Source organism: Fulmarus glacialis, unplaced genomic scaffold, assembly GCF_000690835.1.
Source record: "Fulmarus glacialis isolate BGI_N327 unplaced genomic scaffold, ASM69083v1 scaffold2181, whole genome shotgun sequence".
Taxonomy (NCBI): domain Eukaryota; kingdom Metazoa; phylum Chordata; class Aves; order Procellariiformes; family Procellariidae; genus Fulmarus; species Fulmarus glacialis.
The window spans coordinates 28,255-46,267 of NW_009190741.1; the positions used below are offsets into that span (position 1 = coordinate 28,255).

Consider the following 18,013-nt stretch of genomic DNA (forward strand, 5'->3'; position numbering starts at 1 on the left):
CCTGTTATTTGTCTGCCTTGATACTTCTTTCCCCTTCCCTTTCCTTCCTCTGCTCAGAAAAATCAGTTCCTGAGTTTATGCTTCAGCCGTCTGTTTTTGCCTTTTTTGTTGTTTTTTTTTCTTTTACATCTGTTATTTTAATGAATACTACATATTCATTAGAAATATATCTAGTAAAATTATAGTTATTTTACTAGTGAGTCTGACTGCATTAACTTAAGGCATTCCTATTTATCTAGAAGCTTATTCAACAGTGACGAGTACTCAACAGAAGATACTAGAGGCAGAATTAGTAGCACTGCAAGTCTGCCTGACACTTTCTGTCACAAGACACTGAGTTCAGTTACATATAGGTTTATTAATCTTTAAATGTTTCAGAGGAAATCTTCCATACAGGAAAATTTTATAATCCAAATGTTAATATCTTTATTTAGCTGCTTTCAGTAACACTAATTATTACCGTCATTTCAAAAGTCTTAACATATTTCTTTTTAAGTGTCATGAAAATGACTGCTCAGATATCTCTGAGAAGGCAGCTGTGGATGAGTTGTTTGATCATGCTGAATTTCTAGTAACCTGGTGATATGAAGTAGCTTGGTCACCTCCATTTGCCTTTTGCAGTCTGTGAAAAATGCTGTGAATGTTGCCAAATTACAAAACCCTGATGAACTAGAATTTGTTTATGCTTGGTTAAGACTTGTTTGGCCTTAACAACAAAACATTTATATCCAACTGTCCAGTTTCCAAGTGTCTTAGGTAATGGTTGTATCCTCTGGAGACCTGATCTGCAATGATTATTCGGGAATAGCCACACCTATGCAAAATACTGTTTTCAGGAATTGTAATGTGATGCAATAATTTTAGATCATCTGACTTTAGAGGATTTGTAAAATCACACGCTATGCAATGAACGTTGCTTGCAAGAAATGCTTTAAAATCTACTAGCAGTAAGTTGTTATGATGACCATTGGTGTCATGAAAGATGTAAGTGAAGGAAGACAGAATATAAACCCGGTTATTTCTAAGACAATTCACCCAAAAGGCACAGTCTCCTTCCTTTCTATAAAAGTCATTTACTCTGCAAGTTCTACATTGTATGTTGAAGGAAGACATTTTACCATTGTGATCCTTGGTGTCTGAACATGGCTTCCTAAAAATTGGTAGATGTGTAAATACACATATAGTCCATAGCTGCATAATTATATCATTCAAATATAGGTGCAACAGATACTTACATGAGATGCTTACTCTGGTACTCTGATTCACTGACTTTGGCTCAGAAACCCATTTCTGTACATGCAAGAAGATTAAGGTACATACCAATAAAAAAAGCAATTACTATCAGTATCATTGTCACAACTACATGAATCAAGTGCCTTCACAAGTACAAATTTTGATAGATACAGTTTAAAAAAAATGCTTCTGTTTAAAAAAAAGTGCTTTTGCAGGGAGGAGTTGCCAGCATTAGAAAACTGAAATTAAGAGTAGAAGGGCTTTATTATTAACTCTTCTCTGCTTGTCTTTATATTTCTTCCAAAACACTGGCTCATGCAGCAAATTAGGGATTATTAGGGAAGAAAATGACATAGGTAAAACCACCTGGATAGGATTGTGGGCTTTTGTTCCCCCACCCACACATTTTAAACACAATGCTACTACTACTTTAATTTAAAACCTGCTGATTAGGTCACAAGTTACATAAGACAGTCTCTGACAATGTAAATGTGATTTTGTATGATCTGATATAAACTATACCTGTCATAGATGACATTTTTATAAATAATTTTGCTTTTATCCTCCTTTAAGAGAATAAAGCAGACGTGTTTTTTTTTTTATCTTTTTTTTTGTTTCCTCCTTACTGGAGTACTCCCTTCTGAAAATCTTAGGATATTGCTTTGAAAAAAAGTAAAGCAGATTCTGACTAGCTTGTCAGTTAGTCTGGGCTTGTCTACTTTTACATAAGGTAAAAATCATAGCAAAATAAAAGCATTTCAGAACATTGAGTTGATTGGCTATTGAGAGGGTAGTGTGAACTTTTACAGTGGAACTCTAAAATGTAAACTACAATTGCACTGCTTTGAGCATGACAGTAATTTTATAAGCCACATAATGAATACAGAACATGGTTCCATTTTTACCAGTGTACGTATTTTATTTCCTAGAAAGTTTAATAGTTAAAGGAAATGTTCACTTTTGTACTTATCTGACCCATTGTTTATGTGCATATGAAAGCTCCTGGTTTTTAATACTACTTTGCATAATAAGCTAAATTTTTGGTAATTATCTGTGGAATATTATTTTCAACACATCCCAAATGTGTTATGCGGAAAACTCAAGTACAGTGCTTTGAGAAAAATTTAATAATGTAGCAGAAAGGGCATGGCTAGCTCATTCCTTTGGGAATGGGTAATGTAAACAGCTCCTAAGAGAAAATCTTCTATTGTCTGGAACCTCTGCCTAAGTTAAAACCAGTGCCATTATGGATAAATAGATTGTTAAATAATAAACGAAGCTTTCCTTCACCTGTGTGCCTAAAAATGTTATCAGATTGCTAGGTTTTCAAAATTCACGGCATTGGCTACAGAGGCAGGTGATGCATGTGTCTGTATTATAAACAGAAAAGGAGTGAATGGCAAACCTATACTGAACTGTGGGAAGTGTGATACTAGTAACAAAAAAAAAAAAAAAAAAAAGTAGAGTATGACTTAGGGGTGCCAGGGCATTGTTTATTTTAAAGTTTCCAGTTTCAGAAATTTGAATTCCAGTTCCCAAAAAAAGTCAATATACTTTAATGATAATGATTCATCATCAAGATGGTAATTTGAGATGGAAGTAAACGGAAAATACTGTGAAAGTGCTTTGTCATCCAGATCTGTTCAGTAAATGCCAGCACTGAATACTGAACCATTGTTCTGTCACACATAGGTAAAAATTTTAACAATGGATGACAGTCTCAAGAATAGTATGACCTCTTCTTAGCCCGTCAACCTTTTTCAATGTGCACTAAAAATAAAACTTCTGAAAGTATGTTTTCATTTTGGGATTGTCTCAGGTGAGAGGAATTAAATTATTTTCTTTAAAATACCTTAACTTCAGCATTATTTTTTACCAGTTAACTCATTCTGTAGCTGAAATTTGATATACTTAACATCTGTGTCCAAACACATGCGCACTTTTTGCTAGATTTGTGAAGTTGTAATGGAAATTTTTAGTTTATATTACCTATATAAACATCTGTTATAAGTACTGGTGATAAATGTCTGGTGCTGTCTATTATCAGATCCTGTTTAATTCCTCTGATGTCAACCATTTAGATTGAAGCATTCCATTATTGCTGTCTGTCTCAAACAACAACTTTTTTGTTGCTTTTAATTTTTAATGTTTCTGCTAATATACTCTGGCCACTCCTGAAACAGACGTTAGAAAGAAAACATGATTTTGCTCATGTTAAAAATGCTATAGTCATTTTACTGAAAGCTTTTTGCATCACAGTCTGGGACTTGATATTGGTGGTTCATGCTGTAAGATTATCACTAGAACATACTGCAACAAAAATAATGATTTCTCTGGTGTTTGACACAGTAAAAATCTCCAAGCAATCGGTGATTTATATAGTGGGTGGACACTTCTTGGGAGTTTGGCAGAGTCCTGAAGATGCCATTTGCACTCAGTAGACCCAGGCTTTAGGACTACCAGAACAGAGTAGATTCTCAATGTAACTGCTTCTTCTTTGCTCCGTGGGCTTTTGTGGATGTGAAAGTGAGGATAACTTTCTTCTTGTGCTCTTGGCTCTTCTTGGCTCCTTGAGTGGTCCTCCAAGTAGCATCCAAGGAAAGGTAGGTAAGGAGGACTAAGACTGAGTAAATTGAAGAAGTGGAAGAGGCCGATAATGCGAGGAAAAAGGGAGGACAAAGGCAGCAGCTGATGAAAGAGGACAGGTTAGTGAGAACACTGAAGGAGACAGAATGGGAGGAAAAAGGGACAGGAGCACAAGGGCAAGATGGTCTCTTAAAAGCTACATAATAATCCTCTATAAGATGTGGAGTTGCATCCAGGAGTATCTAGTCACTTTAATGTCTTGTCATTAAATTTCTGTGATCACACTGTGACAGTGTACATCTTATACTGCTGCTCCTTTTTAATCCATGTGGAGAATAACACTACTTCTAGCACTGATTAAAGCAAATAAGAGAGATATCTGAGAAGACTGAACTTTCTATTGTTGTAGTAAGTGGAACATTTTATTTAACTTGCCTTTTTTAAGTAAGACAGCATATTGGAGTATAAATGTATATTAAAGGAAAATCTGCAAACATGAAAAATATTAGTCAGAAGAAGGTTTATAGGTAGAAACAGTCTATAGCGTGAGATAATTTTGATAGCATTTAGTTGTTCATGTATCATTTTGATCATCTCTGACAGAAAGTAGTTGGTTTCCCTGAGCTAAGTATCTAAATGTAGTTTTACTAATTAAACTCTCAGTAATTCTTCTTCAGGCTTTGAAGTATGCTGCTTCTATATCAGACCTGAAGAAGGGCTTGTGCTTTTTCCAACAATACCAATTGCTGCAGAGCCAATTGTGAAGAGCCTGACTCTGTCATCTTGAGAACCTCTGTGGAGGTGTTGGAAGGTTGCTATTAGGTGCCCCCAAAGCCTTCTCCTCTCCAGGCTGAACAAGCCCAATTCTCTTGTTAATTTTCTTCCTGGTGTGCATACATTTTATGATGTGATCTTTGTTCTCCCTTCTTCTTCCCAGCAGGGCCCTTGCCTGAGAATTTTTAGATTTTGTAATTACTGTTGGAAAAGCTATATTTTAATCTGAGAAAATTTGGCCTTAATCTGAAAGTAAAGGTTTCATGAAAATTCTCTGCGTAACTGGAAACTACTTATGATCATTAAGACATTTTACACAAATGTAAAAATTTTTTTTTGCTTTTCCCACTAGATATTAACTTTTTCTGTATTAATTAGCATCTTAGATTCATAAAGAAAACAAAAATTCTAATTACCTCTGTATTTCTTGTGTCTTCTTTATTGGCTTCTTATATACCTTTTCAGAACATTCATTTTAAAGTGTCATGACTTTGATAGTCAACAAGAGCCATGCAGCATGTACAGTGAATAGATCTGTACATCCTACTCCTACAACAGTAGCATCTAAAATATTTCTGAATGCAAGAACTGTGCTGTTTTAGTTCTCTAGAGACTAGAAACTATTTTTGTGCTGTGAATTCCATTTTCCCTCAAGTTTCCAATTAAAGCCATCAAGAATGAGATAGCTGGTCTGGGTGATAGCTGGATAACCACTTGCGGTGACTGGTAAAAACATTCTGGGGATTAACCACATGGTCTAAATCTCATTGAAGACAGCAGAGTCTCCCCTACTGTGGTGCTCTTCTAATAATACCAGAGAGAACTCGGCTGTGTTGGAAGGAGTATCTGGTCTAATCACATTTGTAATACAAATAGCAATTTAAAATCTGGTTTTAGTTTCATTCCAATGTATTTTGATTTTTCAGAACAGATATTTCGTGGATTCATAGATTTAAGCATGATGGAACTATTTCATCTAACTCTATCTTCTCCATTTCACAAGACATTAAATTACATCCTGTTTCGCCTGAATACAGATCTAATGCTTTGTTTGCCTAAAATGTATCCTCCCAGAAATGCATCTACCTGAGTTAGAGACACAAAGAGTTGGAGAATCCTTCATTTCTCTTGGTATTTTGCTTTACTAATTAATCAGTTTCACCAATATAGAATAATGCTTAGTTTCCATTTTGAAGTCAGTTTTTCCTTCAGTTTCCTCCTTTGATTCTCATTTTTTCCCAATAAATTGACCTCTTAAGAATTGCTGCCCTATGAATGTACCATCATTAAATATTGATTACTTTCTTCACACACACACTGAGTAGAAGTTTCTCCTAATAAGACAGTTACCGTAGGACTCAGACGGTCTTTTTACCTTGAGGATTGTAATTGGGTTTGCTATGGTTTTCTTAAAAAAATGGGAACTGCTCTTTGCAGAATCAAATGTATTATTTGTTTCTGTAATGTTCTGGAGAGAGAAATATATTTGATAACATTTTGCTTCCACATCCACTGATCCCTTGTCATTTTTTTCCACTGGTATCAGCAGTGGAAGTTTTTGTTTATATGTTTATCAACCATATGCCCTATATCCTATCAGGCCTCACTTTCCAAATTCTGCTTCTTCCCACCTGTCTTGGCCCCTCAGTGTAGACATAGTCTGTATTACTTTTCCCTAGATGTCTAAATTTGCATTTGGCTATATCAGATTTAATAATAACTTAATATTTAATTTAATAATTTATTTTAGAGATGTACTTGACAAAGTAATTCAAAGAACTTTTTGAAACTGTTATTTATCATAACAGGTGATTTGCAGACTTCTTAGGAAATTATTTTATGTTTGTTCACAGATCATTGATGAAAATGGTTAAGACAAGACTTGCTACCCATTGCTCTGGACACATTCTAGCACTGTCTTCTTCACCTTTTACTAATGATTTAACAATGAAAACTACTTTTTCAGATTAATCAGTTTGGCAGTTTTTAATTCAATTAACATGTACTTTGCTATTGTACATATACTATTGTATAATGCTAATATTTAATCAGAATATTTTGTGGTAACAAATTAGATATTTAGCAAAGTTCTGGGTTACATCTGTGTGAATTTTTACATTACCAAACTTCTAATTGCATCAAAGAATATAATCAGGTTTGTTTGAAAAGACCTGGTTTCCATTAGAACATATTAGCTGACCTATAATTATATTCTCGTCCTTTGATTTCTTACTGAATTGAATTCTGTGTGAGTGTTGTCTATTCTTTTGTCTGGGACACATACCCTAGTCTAACTAGCCTACAGCTACTTGAGTTAAGTTTCAGGTAGTGGGGAAGCTACTAGAGGCATATGTAGCGGTATTCCTCTTGAATTTTATGATATATTCTGAAATTTATTCAAAACTAATACCACCAAACCAAACATGTGAAACAACTTTTAGCAAGTTTTTTTATGTACTTCATTTGGACCTGGTTATTTTAAATGTTTGTTTTGACTACACATCTTTTACCCTCTTTTTTTGTTCCTTTGTAAGGTAGCAAGTATGTAATCAGCCTTCTGTGCAAATACAGGACAAAAATATTTATAGAAGTATATTGTCAATGCAACATTAAAAAAAAAATCTGGTTTGTATCAGTACAATTTAAACCTTGAGTAGCTCTGGTATCATGATGCTTTTCTTCTACCTTTAGCAGCCATTTGTGATGATTTCCGGGGCCTTCGCTGCTGCATTGGTGTAAAGGAAAATCAAGCTGCTGGAACAACTTCTGTTAGCACAAAAATGGAATGTTAATTGTATCTAAGGCTACTTCATTTCTTAAGGACTGCTATTTCTCTCTTTTTGTAAACAGGATCTTTATTATAGCACTCCAGCGTCTCTGCAGTAACTGATAAAGGTGACTTTTCATTTTCCAGCTTGCAGTACGTGCAGGTGCATTTTAAGGAACTCTCGAATCTTTTATTAACTATAGCTATCTCCTCCATACTACTGGGTTTAGCAGCATTTAAAGCATGAGCACAAAAATTAACAGCTCCGCTGCAGATTTATGTTGATGACTACCTCTGACAGTCACAAACACAGATTTGGATCAACCCAACTCCTAGAAGCCATAAAGCAAACCAAAATCATCAGCTTGCTCTTGTTGAAACACATGTGGAAGCTGAAGAATTTAACAAAGAATTTGAGGGTGTATCTTGACAATATATCTATGAGAAAGGTGGAGTGGGCAAGATGTTTCTGCCTTTTTTTGTTGATACAAAGTACAATAATAATCACAAATAGAGGAGGAAGAAATGACAACTTCTATCTATGGGATTTTTTTTTTTTTTAGGTTACATTCAGGTAGTATTAGGACCAATGGAATTGGTCCAAATTTGAATTTTTAGTCAAAGTCATGTTAGCTGAATATGGAATATAATGCATAGCTAAAGAGTATAAATAAAAAAGTTTGTGAGCTTAAAAAAAGGTAGGAAGGAAAAATTATACTAGCATGAGAATATTTAATTGAAATAGTGGAATAGAGTATATCAGTGTAATCTACAGATCTAAAGAAGAAAATCTGACAGTATGGAAAACAGGAAAATAAAAAAGATTTATCATCAAAGACAGGGGAATATTTTCAGGGGTGATTTTCAAATATTTAAAATTCTTATCTTGACTACTAGTAAAATATTTTGAAGTAAAATAGCTTTAAAAATCTTTTTTTTTTTTTCTTTCTCGATGACTTTGACAGGTACATCAGTTCTGCTTTGGTTCCCTCTTGGTTTCAACTTAGCATAATCCTATCAAACTAGAGTCATAGATTATGAAAACATGTGCTGTCCCCTTTAAAGCTAAACAGTTTTGTGGGTTTGTTGTTGTTTATTTTATTTTATGTTTTTTACAATATTTTCATTTCCCTTAGTGTTTTCCAAAACTTCATTTTATATAATAGTTTAGTTTGCCATTGATTAATATGACTTCTTAAGTATTTCTCTAAATTGTATTGAGACATACATGTGCATCTTGGGGAGACAACTGTCATGATAGAAAGTTACCAAGTAATGCTATTAAGGCATTTTCAAGAACAACTTGACAGTACTTGATGATATTTTAATATTTAGTAGCTTTTACCCTTGGTCATCAATCACAGACTTTTGTGTTACTCAGTTCACCCACTATGACATCATCATATATTGCAAAGCAACTTCTCTTGCAGATCTTTTTACCTAGTCACACAAAGCAGGATAAAAATTATCTGCCTCATGCACTGTATCTTGGGACTAAATTTAAAAAATAATATACCTGTTCCATGTCATTAAGTAGATCTATATCTAACTGCCTTTTTTACGTAATGTCATAGTCCTATCACCTAACAAGAGATTACGTGACCTGAATGCTACTGACTTGACAGGTTTATGGCCATCATAAGCAACCAGGCATCTCCACTTTCTAGAACTTGGAATGAGACTAAAAGCCTTTTGACTGTGATTTATGGCCTAAATTCTCTCTGAAAGCCTTTATGCAACTTTAATAGAATCTTCCTGTCACATCTGATACTGAATGGTACCTATTTACCTAATTTCCTCAGAGGTAATTTATGCTGGCATTTTATTTTATGGCAGAGCTAAACAAGTTTATAATTGTTGACAACGTTGTAGGCAAAGACTTTATTTCAAACTTCCAAGTATAGGGTAGGAATTTAGCTCATGAACCATTTTTTCTTCCTACTAGCGTAGACTGGATTGAGTTAATGTGCTATGGGAAAGGACTTCAGCGTGATTCATTATAAAGATTTGTAGAAAATAAATTAAAGAAAAATAAGCTAATATGGTCATATTTAACCAAAAGTAAAGTGTCAGTTGTGACTTTTAACTGATAAATAATAATTTAATATTCATAAAAATAGATATTTCGTTACTGTATTAACCTAACATGAAATAAAATTAAGTTGCATGTCACTAAGAACAGAATGGAATTTTGATAGAATTTGTATTGACATAATTTCTTTAAAAATAGTTGAAGCAAGCAATAGATAACATTGAGAAAAAAAGTGTTTGTTTGCTTCACAAATAAAGGTTTATATATATTTATATTTGTATATAAACCAAACAAATCTGAATTTCTTATAAAATAAGAATAAAATTAAAAGCAGATATGTGCATAAATGTTTTCATTCTGCTTGATAGTGGAAGTTGAGCAAAAAGTAAATCACCTTAACCTCGTATTCACTTTTAACACTATTATTTTTAAAATAAAAATAATAATTAAAAACTTGTGTGGCTCAGCAACCAGATAGTAATGATGGTATAGATTTACCCTGTAACATAAGGGCATGTTTATACATTAGAGATATGAGAAAAAAGAGTAAGATAACAGATACTTTCTCTTTATGATGTGTATATGATTAACCAGAACAGTTGCCGATGGTGGTGACTATCAGTGAAGTAAGCAGACAGCATCCCTTAAAACATCTTGAAGTTACTTTTTTATGCGATTAAAAGGACAGCAGATTATGGTGGGACAATTCTGAAAAATAATGTTGAATTCCACACTTTTGCCACATGATCTTACAGCATCTTCCTCATTGTCCTGTTTTCTGTTACATCTACTTGTGACCTCTTGCCTTATGGGATTGAAGGCTTGGAAAGGGGCAGTGGTTTCCTATCTGATGGTGCAAAGACTAGCACAATGAGCTGATATGAAACTGCTGATTTTTATTTATCAGCTGTTGCGTTCTGATAGAAAGTCAAGTAAAATATTTACAGAATTTTACATACAAAGTTTGTGTTTTGATGAGACAAAACCTGGAACTAACAACAGTGGTTCTATATTCATGAACAATCATTATTTGCATTTCAGAAGATATCAGCGGGTTTTTTCCCCCATTTATTGGAATAATATATAATGCAGAAAAGATGTCTTCCTGCTGGTTTTCCCTCTTCTTAAAGCCATTTTAAACTGCTTTGTTCTCTTAGTGCAGCAAGCTAGGAAATTTTTCAGACGTTAAGGTTTTAATTGATATCTATTTTGTTTATGAGTGCCAGTGCAACAAAATAACGTTTTATGAAAACATTTTATTTAGCTTTTGTGATATGTAATGCCAGGAGAAAAGAAAGGAAAATTTCAGATTATTTAACCACACATACATAAAATAGGTACAAAAGAATGACAGTTTTTAATTTTAAAAAAAAATTAAAAGTTAATAGATTTTAAAAGCTTATTCAGCATTTTCTCGGATAATGACCACAGAAGCATGTGATAGAAGAGGGAAAACCATTTCTGGAAGAAAGTGAAGCATTGTACTTGAAGAACAAGTTTCTTTTCTGAATCTTATTGCCCTGATCTTGTTTTTCTCTGGATATATATAATATTGTGTGCTGATTACTGACAATGTGAGCATCTAATTATATTGCCAAAAGGAAGTGGAAGAGCTACATTTAATCTCCAAACTTACTGAATGTCAATCTTACCAAAAAAAACCCAAAACCCCACACTTTATTTCTAACTGTTATGCCTTAAATGTTTGGAAAAAAAGAAAAGTAGGGAGGAAGAACACTGTAGTTGACATAGTTGGAAGCTTTGACATTGGCTGTTGAGACAGAAAAGTGAACGTAATGACATTTATTACCAATGTGATAAGAAGGAATAGGGTACAGAATTTATTTGGAAAGTGACATTGTAGCACCCTCTTATTCATTTAATAACAGAAATATCATGGATTTTTGCACTTCTTGTTTTCATCCAAAGGGGATAAGACTCTGTACTGCTGTTACAGTCTGCTGCAGAATTTCATGAAGTACTAAGGACAAAGTTTACTGAAAAATGTGCAACCTATTACCGTTCAGCCAACATAGAAAATGAATAACAAAGATGAAGAGTAGGCTTTCAGATGTTATGTTAGCTACTCATAATCAAAGGCTGGGTCTGAGCACAAAAGCATAGAATAGCTATGTAGGGACCATGAAGAGTGATTTTTTTGGAGCTGTAAGTGTGCCTAAAAAAAAAAAGAAATCATCTTTCAAGAAAACATGGCTTCTCCCCTGTTCTGCACTGGGTGGGTGGAGGGGAGAGAGGCACGGTGCAGGGTTCTTTTTGGATGTCATTATAAAAAGCCCAACAACAAATGGTGTAATAAAATAGCTGCTTTAATAAGATAGAATAAAAAGAAGAATATAGATAATGAGTAAATCTTACATCCCTTCAGATGCTGGGCACCCTGTGTTCATGCAGCATCAGCTGAATTCCAGGTGGATTTTCCCATGACATGCTGTGCAGATCCTGTCCATGGAGAGGTTCCCTCTCCCTCCCGTACTGTGGTGGCTTTTATCTTGTGTAACAAACAAAAACGTAGCTTCTGACAGGTTGCAATGTTATCTCTGTCATAACACCTACCAATGTGCAGCGCAAGCTATTATGGGCATTCCAGCATATACCCTTGCAGCAGCTACCCATGCTAACATACAGGCTTCTCAAGCCTTAAGTACAAGGCCCAATGTAGTAGACATAGCCTGCTCAAGGTCACGAACTCCTTGAACATGATGTCTTCTGCAAGGCTCCCAGTACATGTCCTGATATTATTTAATAACTGTATGTTGTCTGAATACCCTTATTTTTGTAAATCAGGGAAATAGGACACAAGACAAAATGGTAGTATTCTGTCTTAAAACCAGAAAATCTATCAATAGATCAATCAATAATTATGTATTTTTACATTTTTAAGTTTATAAACGTGTGAGAATTGAGTATACGATATGGCTGAAGATGTTAATTTTTGCTTAACCAAAAAGGAAAGTAAACAATATGTTCCTTAGCATACTTTCCATCTACAGATGTTGTACTTGTTCCAGCATTGCAGTCTTTATCTCAAGACTGGACATCTTTCTTGAATACAAGTTATAGGACTGATTAAAAAAGTGTGAGGTTTCTTGATCTGTATTAAGTGAGGTGATGGCTGTTATGTATGATTTGAAATTGCACTCTTAAATAATGTCTCATTTTTCTTCAAACAGATTTATTATTTTTAAAATTAATAAGTGTGGGGCTTTTAAAGCCCTCTTTTTATCCCCACTCTTTTTATTCCATCTCATGATTGGAACTTACAGTCAGAGATCTAGTTTAGGAGAATAATCAAATAGTTTAAACATAAGCAGCCAAATGTTATTTAGAAAGAGACATGTTAAATACTCTGTTCATATCTGTCACTGAAATATACAGTAAAGCAAATCCATTTTGTGCTGTCAGCACTGGATATAAATCTAAGAGTCATACTGGTGTTAGCAACGTAGTCACCAAGAAGTTTCATGCAGAGCAGCTGGATGTCCGGAGAACACATACTCAGCCGATGTAGTCAAGACTTCCTTCAAAGCTAGTCTCTTCTGAGAGTAACAACCTGAAATCAGAAGAACAAGTATAAAGGCAGATGATTGAGAAAAAAATTTAAAACATGTTGATTCCATTTTGACCTTACCACCAGTTCAACAGAAGTTCTGCCTCCTGATGTAAAGGTTTACTACTCAGCCTAAGTGACAAGGTGGCACACTCCATTAATCCTGGCTTTTGGCAGTTTATTGGATCCTAACGGTTCAAATATTAAAGGAAAGGCAAGGATGATATTTGAAAATAGTGCACACATAATAGTCCAGAGAATTAAGCTGGTTTAAAGATAATGAAACAGACTGAGCGTGTTTGAAAACTGCACTATGTTCTGTGTTGGGAAAGGGGAACTTTTTTTATTGTAGTATTCAGTATCACTTCACTTCAGCAGTATTACTGCTACTTTCTGCTTATATGGGGATCTCTCATTTGTACACTTCAAAGCACTGAAGATAAAAAGTAATCATCACCTTCATTTTATCAAGGGATAACTGAATGACACAGTTCAAATACTGTGTCTGAGGTCATATAATGAGGTAGCTCTGTTGAGAGAATTTGTGAAGAAAATCAGGAGACAAAAAATAGTAGAGGAGAGGGAGAGAAAAAACAAAAGCCTAGTAGCTCTGTAATCCAAAGCCTCTGAATCACAAGCTTATCAGAAAGTCGATTGACACTTTTTCCAAGGACCCTTCCACATATTTGGGGCTCTGTATATTCTTTCAGAGCACAAGAACGAGAGAAATGCTGCACTGCATGAGGCAAAAAGCCCATATTAGTCCTGTCTTCAGCAGTGCCCAGTAAAAGATGCTTGGGAAAATCATAGTATCTGAGACTTTTCTGGAGTCATAGTTTTTTCCTCTTTCTACTTTCAATGTTGAGCAGTCAGCAGTTAAGGGACTTCTGTGTACCAACATAATTTTTAGTAATGTGTCTTCCATTACTTTTTCCAAACTTTTTTTTAAAGCACATTAATGTTTTTAGCTTTTGCAACACTGTGTTTCAATGAATATCACAATTTCATTATGTTTATGTGTGACATATATGTGTTCTCTGCGTTATATTCCTTTCCTTTAAATTTTTCTCTATTTCTTAAGGTCATTACTTTACAAAATGCTTTGGTTTTCAGTGATCGTGTTTTAAACAATTTATTCCATGGCATGCTGAGGTCTAAATATTTAAAATTTGCAAAATTATATTTGCTTTCTTTTTATGCTCCCCAGGCAGAAAAAGCAGTATTAGGATAATTAGTTTTCATTGATCTCAAAGGTCTAAAATCCAATTGTAAACAAGATGGCCAAATACAACTTACGTTTTCATGGAAAAAACAACTTAGTTGGTTACCATGCCATCTTACAGTTCCCATCTTGGTCTTCCAAAGATACTGGCAAAATTTATACAGCACGACAACTTTGGTAGCATGGCTGTGTTACAGCAATACAGAAGAATATTTTGTATGCATTTTGAGTTTGCATGTTTCTCTCATAACTATGTCCTGAAATAAGTCTCTTCAAAGTCCAGTGCTTAAAGGAAATTACGAAAATTGCATCACCTGTAATTAATATACATAATTTATGTGTATGCAAACTCCATGTGCTTTCTGTAATGGATTGTGAAACACACTATTGATAAAGGCTGATGGAGTTAAGTTGGCTGGGGCGGGGGATGTGTGTGTAACAGTGGGTGATGGGGTTTACCCTAATCCCAATAACTATGATGGCTAATCACAGTTTGTCATGTGACATAGAAATCTTTATTTAATCTTATTGTTAATTCATTGTTTCCATTGATTTACCTGTAGAAGTATTTTAGTGAATCAGAGGTTAAAGCATCATAATTATTTCAGAATTGATATATCATTTCATGTTTTTTTTCTTGTTCATTTGTGTTTTCTGTTCTTTCTCTCTCTTACATGCTGCAGTTGCAAACATATTGTGGCGAGAGCAAGGTACTAATACAGATGGCTTTTTTCATATTTTCTATATTACGATGAAATGCTCATCTATTGTTCCTTTTGTGTGTTTGATTTGGATTTTTTTGTTTATACTCTATAGTTACAGTAATTACCTTCCCCCTTGCAACGTTTGAGGGATTTGATTTAAAGAAGAAATATAATGGAAAATAATCCTTTAAATGCTCATGCTTTTGTGAACTGCTTTTCCTTTTGGGGAGAGAGAAGGAAATAAGCTGTTCAAAAATTTCAGACAATTACTCAAAGGGATACCACAAGAAGCTCAGATTTAAAAAGTAGACCTTTAACTTTTGTTTGTTTGCTGGCATGATAAAGCTTCCTACCAATCAGCCTATATGCTGTTGGGATTGATCTTCCTGTATGAATCATTCTTATTTGACAAAATTATAATCTTAAACAGTTTAATTAAAATTGAGATACTTGTTGCTGCTTAATGAGACAAAGCATTTTCTTCTTATGCTCAGGAAGGGTTTGTAAATGTTGGGAGGGGGAATGGCGGTTTGTGGTTTGTGACCGACTGAAGGATAAATATAAATACAGACAGTATCAGGTGTTAATAACATAGAAAGCATGGAAAGTCTATTTTACTGACAAAGATAGATACTAATTTTGATATATATATGAGATAATCTCATAAAGCATATTGCAGAAAGATACCATAATCGAAGCATTGTCATGAGCTCTCATTTCATTGCTCTAAGTAGCCTGTTCTTAATTTAAAGTTGCAATTTAGGAATTAATGTATTTCAGGAATAGGAAATGTTTCAATTATTTCCATTGGAAGATTGATAATATTGTAAGTGGATTTGCTATGAATTCATGCTGCAAATGGTATTTCTGCATGTTTCTTAAAGATTTATTTTAAATTAATTTAAAGATTCAAAAATTTGATCTTTCATTTGCCAAATTACATTGTAACCTTTGGCATTTCCCAGTGTGTTTACAAATATGAACTAGTTTTATTTTTTATATTCCTGTTTTACCGGTTGCTCAGCTGGTGTAAACAATCAGTTCCCTGGTTATAGTGGAGCTCAGCTGTGATCCTCCTCCTCTATTGGCCTTGCAGAGTACAAATGACGTGTTCAGTGTTTCATACAATTCCACTGTTAACAATTAAACTGATGCACAACACGATTCTAACACCAAGTTTTCAAATGTCTGGTATTCTCAACACTTATTGGGAAGGTATCACTTGTGTTTTATCTTGAATAAAAATGAAAACATTATTGGCACTCCTTTGATTTTTTAAAGGATTGTCTAAAGTCAAGTCCTGTGTTGTTTTCAGTGGTTAGAAAGCACTTAGGAAAACTTAAATTCTGTGACAATAAAGACCAATTAAATATAGTAGCTTACCAGAGTGCTTATGGTAAAGACATTCAAATTGCCCTGTGGCTATTGTGAAACTAAACAGAAAGCAATTTATAGTAGAGACTGAGAATGTGAAGTTACAATATCATCTTCTAGAGCAGATTTTCTCCATCTCTTCTGTGTTTCTCAGTGGCCAATCCTTGTTTCCAACAAATATTATTGCTGGTTGCAATGTCAGAATTAATTTACAAGAGAGCAATATCCAGAAGATGCCAAAAAATATCACCACTAACTTCTCTGTGCCATGCATACTCTGTCATTTTCTGTTATCTACGTATTAACAGCTAGGAAGGGAGGGATGGTTGATTAGTAGGACAATTAAGATCATGAAACCATAGATAGGCTTTAGTGCCTGCAATGCCTATTTGTATATGTGGTACACAAAAGCCTTATCACAACTGCTTGCTTGTGTAAAAAGTATGTGTGTCATAAAATCTGAAAGGATTTTGAAGGAACATTAATTTGTACTACAATAATAATACAATATATACACATGCATAAATATATCCATATATTAATCTATATGCAAAGGAACCCAAAAACCACCACCATTTTTTTTCAAATAAGTGTTAGCCAGTTTTAAATACAGATTCAGTCTAAATGAAGCAAATATATTTGCATTTATTGTTGCTGCTTCTGTGTTATAAATGTGCTGGGTTGGTTTTAGTTTGGTGGGGGGAGGGTTGCAAAATTAGGTCAGATGTCTTTAGAGGAGTAGCTCCTGTAGTTGTGAAGAAGTGGCTTGCCTAAGTGCTTAGATATTTGTATAGGTTAGATATTTGTACAGATATTTGTAGACACATGCTCAAAGGAAGAGTTTTGGGGTCATAATAACTTGGAAGGGGGGGATATAGAACACCCAAACAGGATGAAGAGGCAGACGAAATATTCTATAAGCAGCTGGGATAAGTCTTACAATTACTAGCCCTTGTTCTCATGGGGGACTGCAACTTACCAGGTGTCTGCTGGAAATACAATACAGCAGAGAGGAAACAGTCGAGGAGGTTCCTGGAGTGTGTGGAAGATAACTTCCTGACACAGGTGGTGAGTGAGCCTACTAGGAAAGGCGCCCCACTGGACCTGTTGTTTGCTAACAGAGAAGGACTTGTGGGTGATGTGATGGTTGGAGGCCGTCTTGGGCATAGTGATCACAAAATGATAAGAGTTTTCGATTCTTGGAGAAGTAAGGAGGAGGGTCAGCAGAACTGCTACCTTGGACTTCTGGAGGGCAGACTTTGGCCTGTTTACAAGACTGGTTGACGGAGTCCCTTGAGAGACAGTCCTGAAGGGCAAAGGGGTCCAGGAAGGCTGGACATTCTTCGAGAAGGAAATCTTAAAGGTGCAGGAGCGGGCCATCCCCATGTGCTGAAAGACAAGCTGGCGGGGAAGAAGACCAACCTGGCTGAACAGAGAGCTTTGGTGGGAACTCAGGAATTTACATTTATAACCTTGGAAGAAAGGGCAGGCAACTCAGGAGGACTACAAGGATGTTGTGAGGTTATACAGGGAGAAAATTAGAAGGACCAAAGCCCAACTAGAACTTAATCTGGCTACTGCCGTAAAAGACAACAAAAAATGTCTCTATAAATACATTAGCAACAAAAGGAGGGCTAAGGAGAATCTCCATCCTTTATTGGATGCGGGGGGAAACACAGCGGCAAAGGATGAGGAAAAGGCTGAGGTACTTAATGCCTTCTTTGCCTCAGTCTTTAATAGTCAGAGCAGTTGT

At 34.8% G+C, this 18,013-nt stretch overlaps 1 protein-coding gene across 1 annotated transcript in view; it reads left to right on the top strand.

Annotated features, from left to right (window-relative positions):
* Positions 1-18,013, top strand: part of LOC104083032 (follistatin-related protein 5) — a gene marked incomplete at its 5' end in the record, with an annotated part of 48,318 nt that overhangs the window by 10,247 nt on the left and 20,058 nt on the right. Inside the window, one exon of the mRNA XM_009586385.1 lies at positions 14,866-14,892. Within this exon, the coding sequence (XP_009584680.1) occupies positions 14,866-14,892 (27 nt within the window). The remainder of the gene's footprint in view (positions 1-14,865; positions 14,893-18,013) is intronic.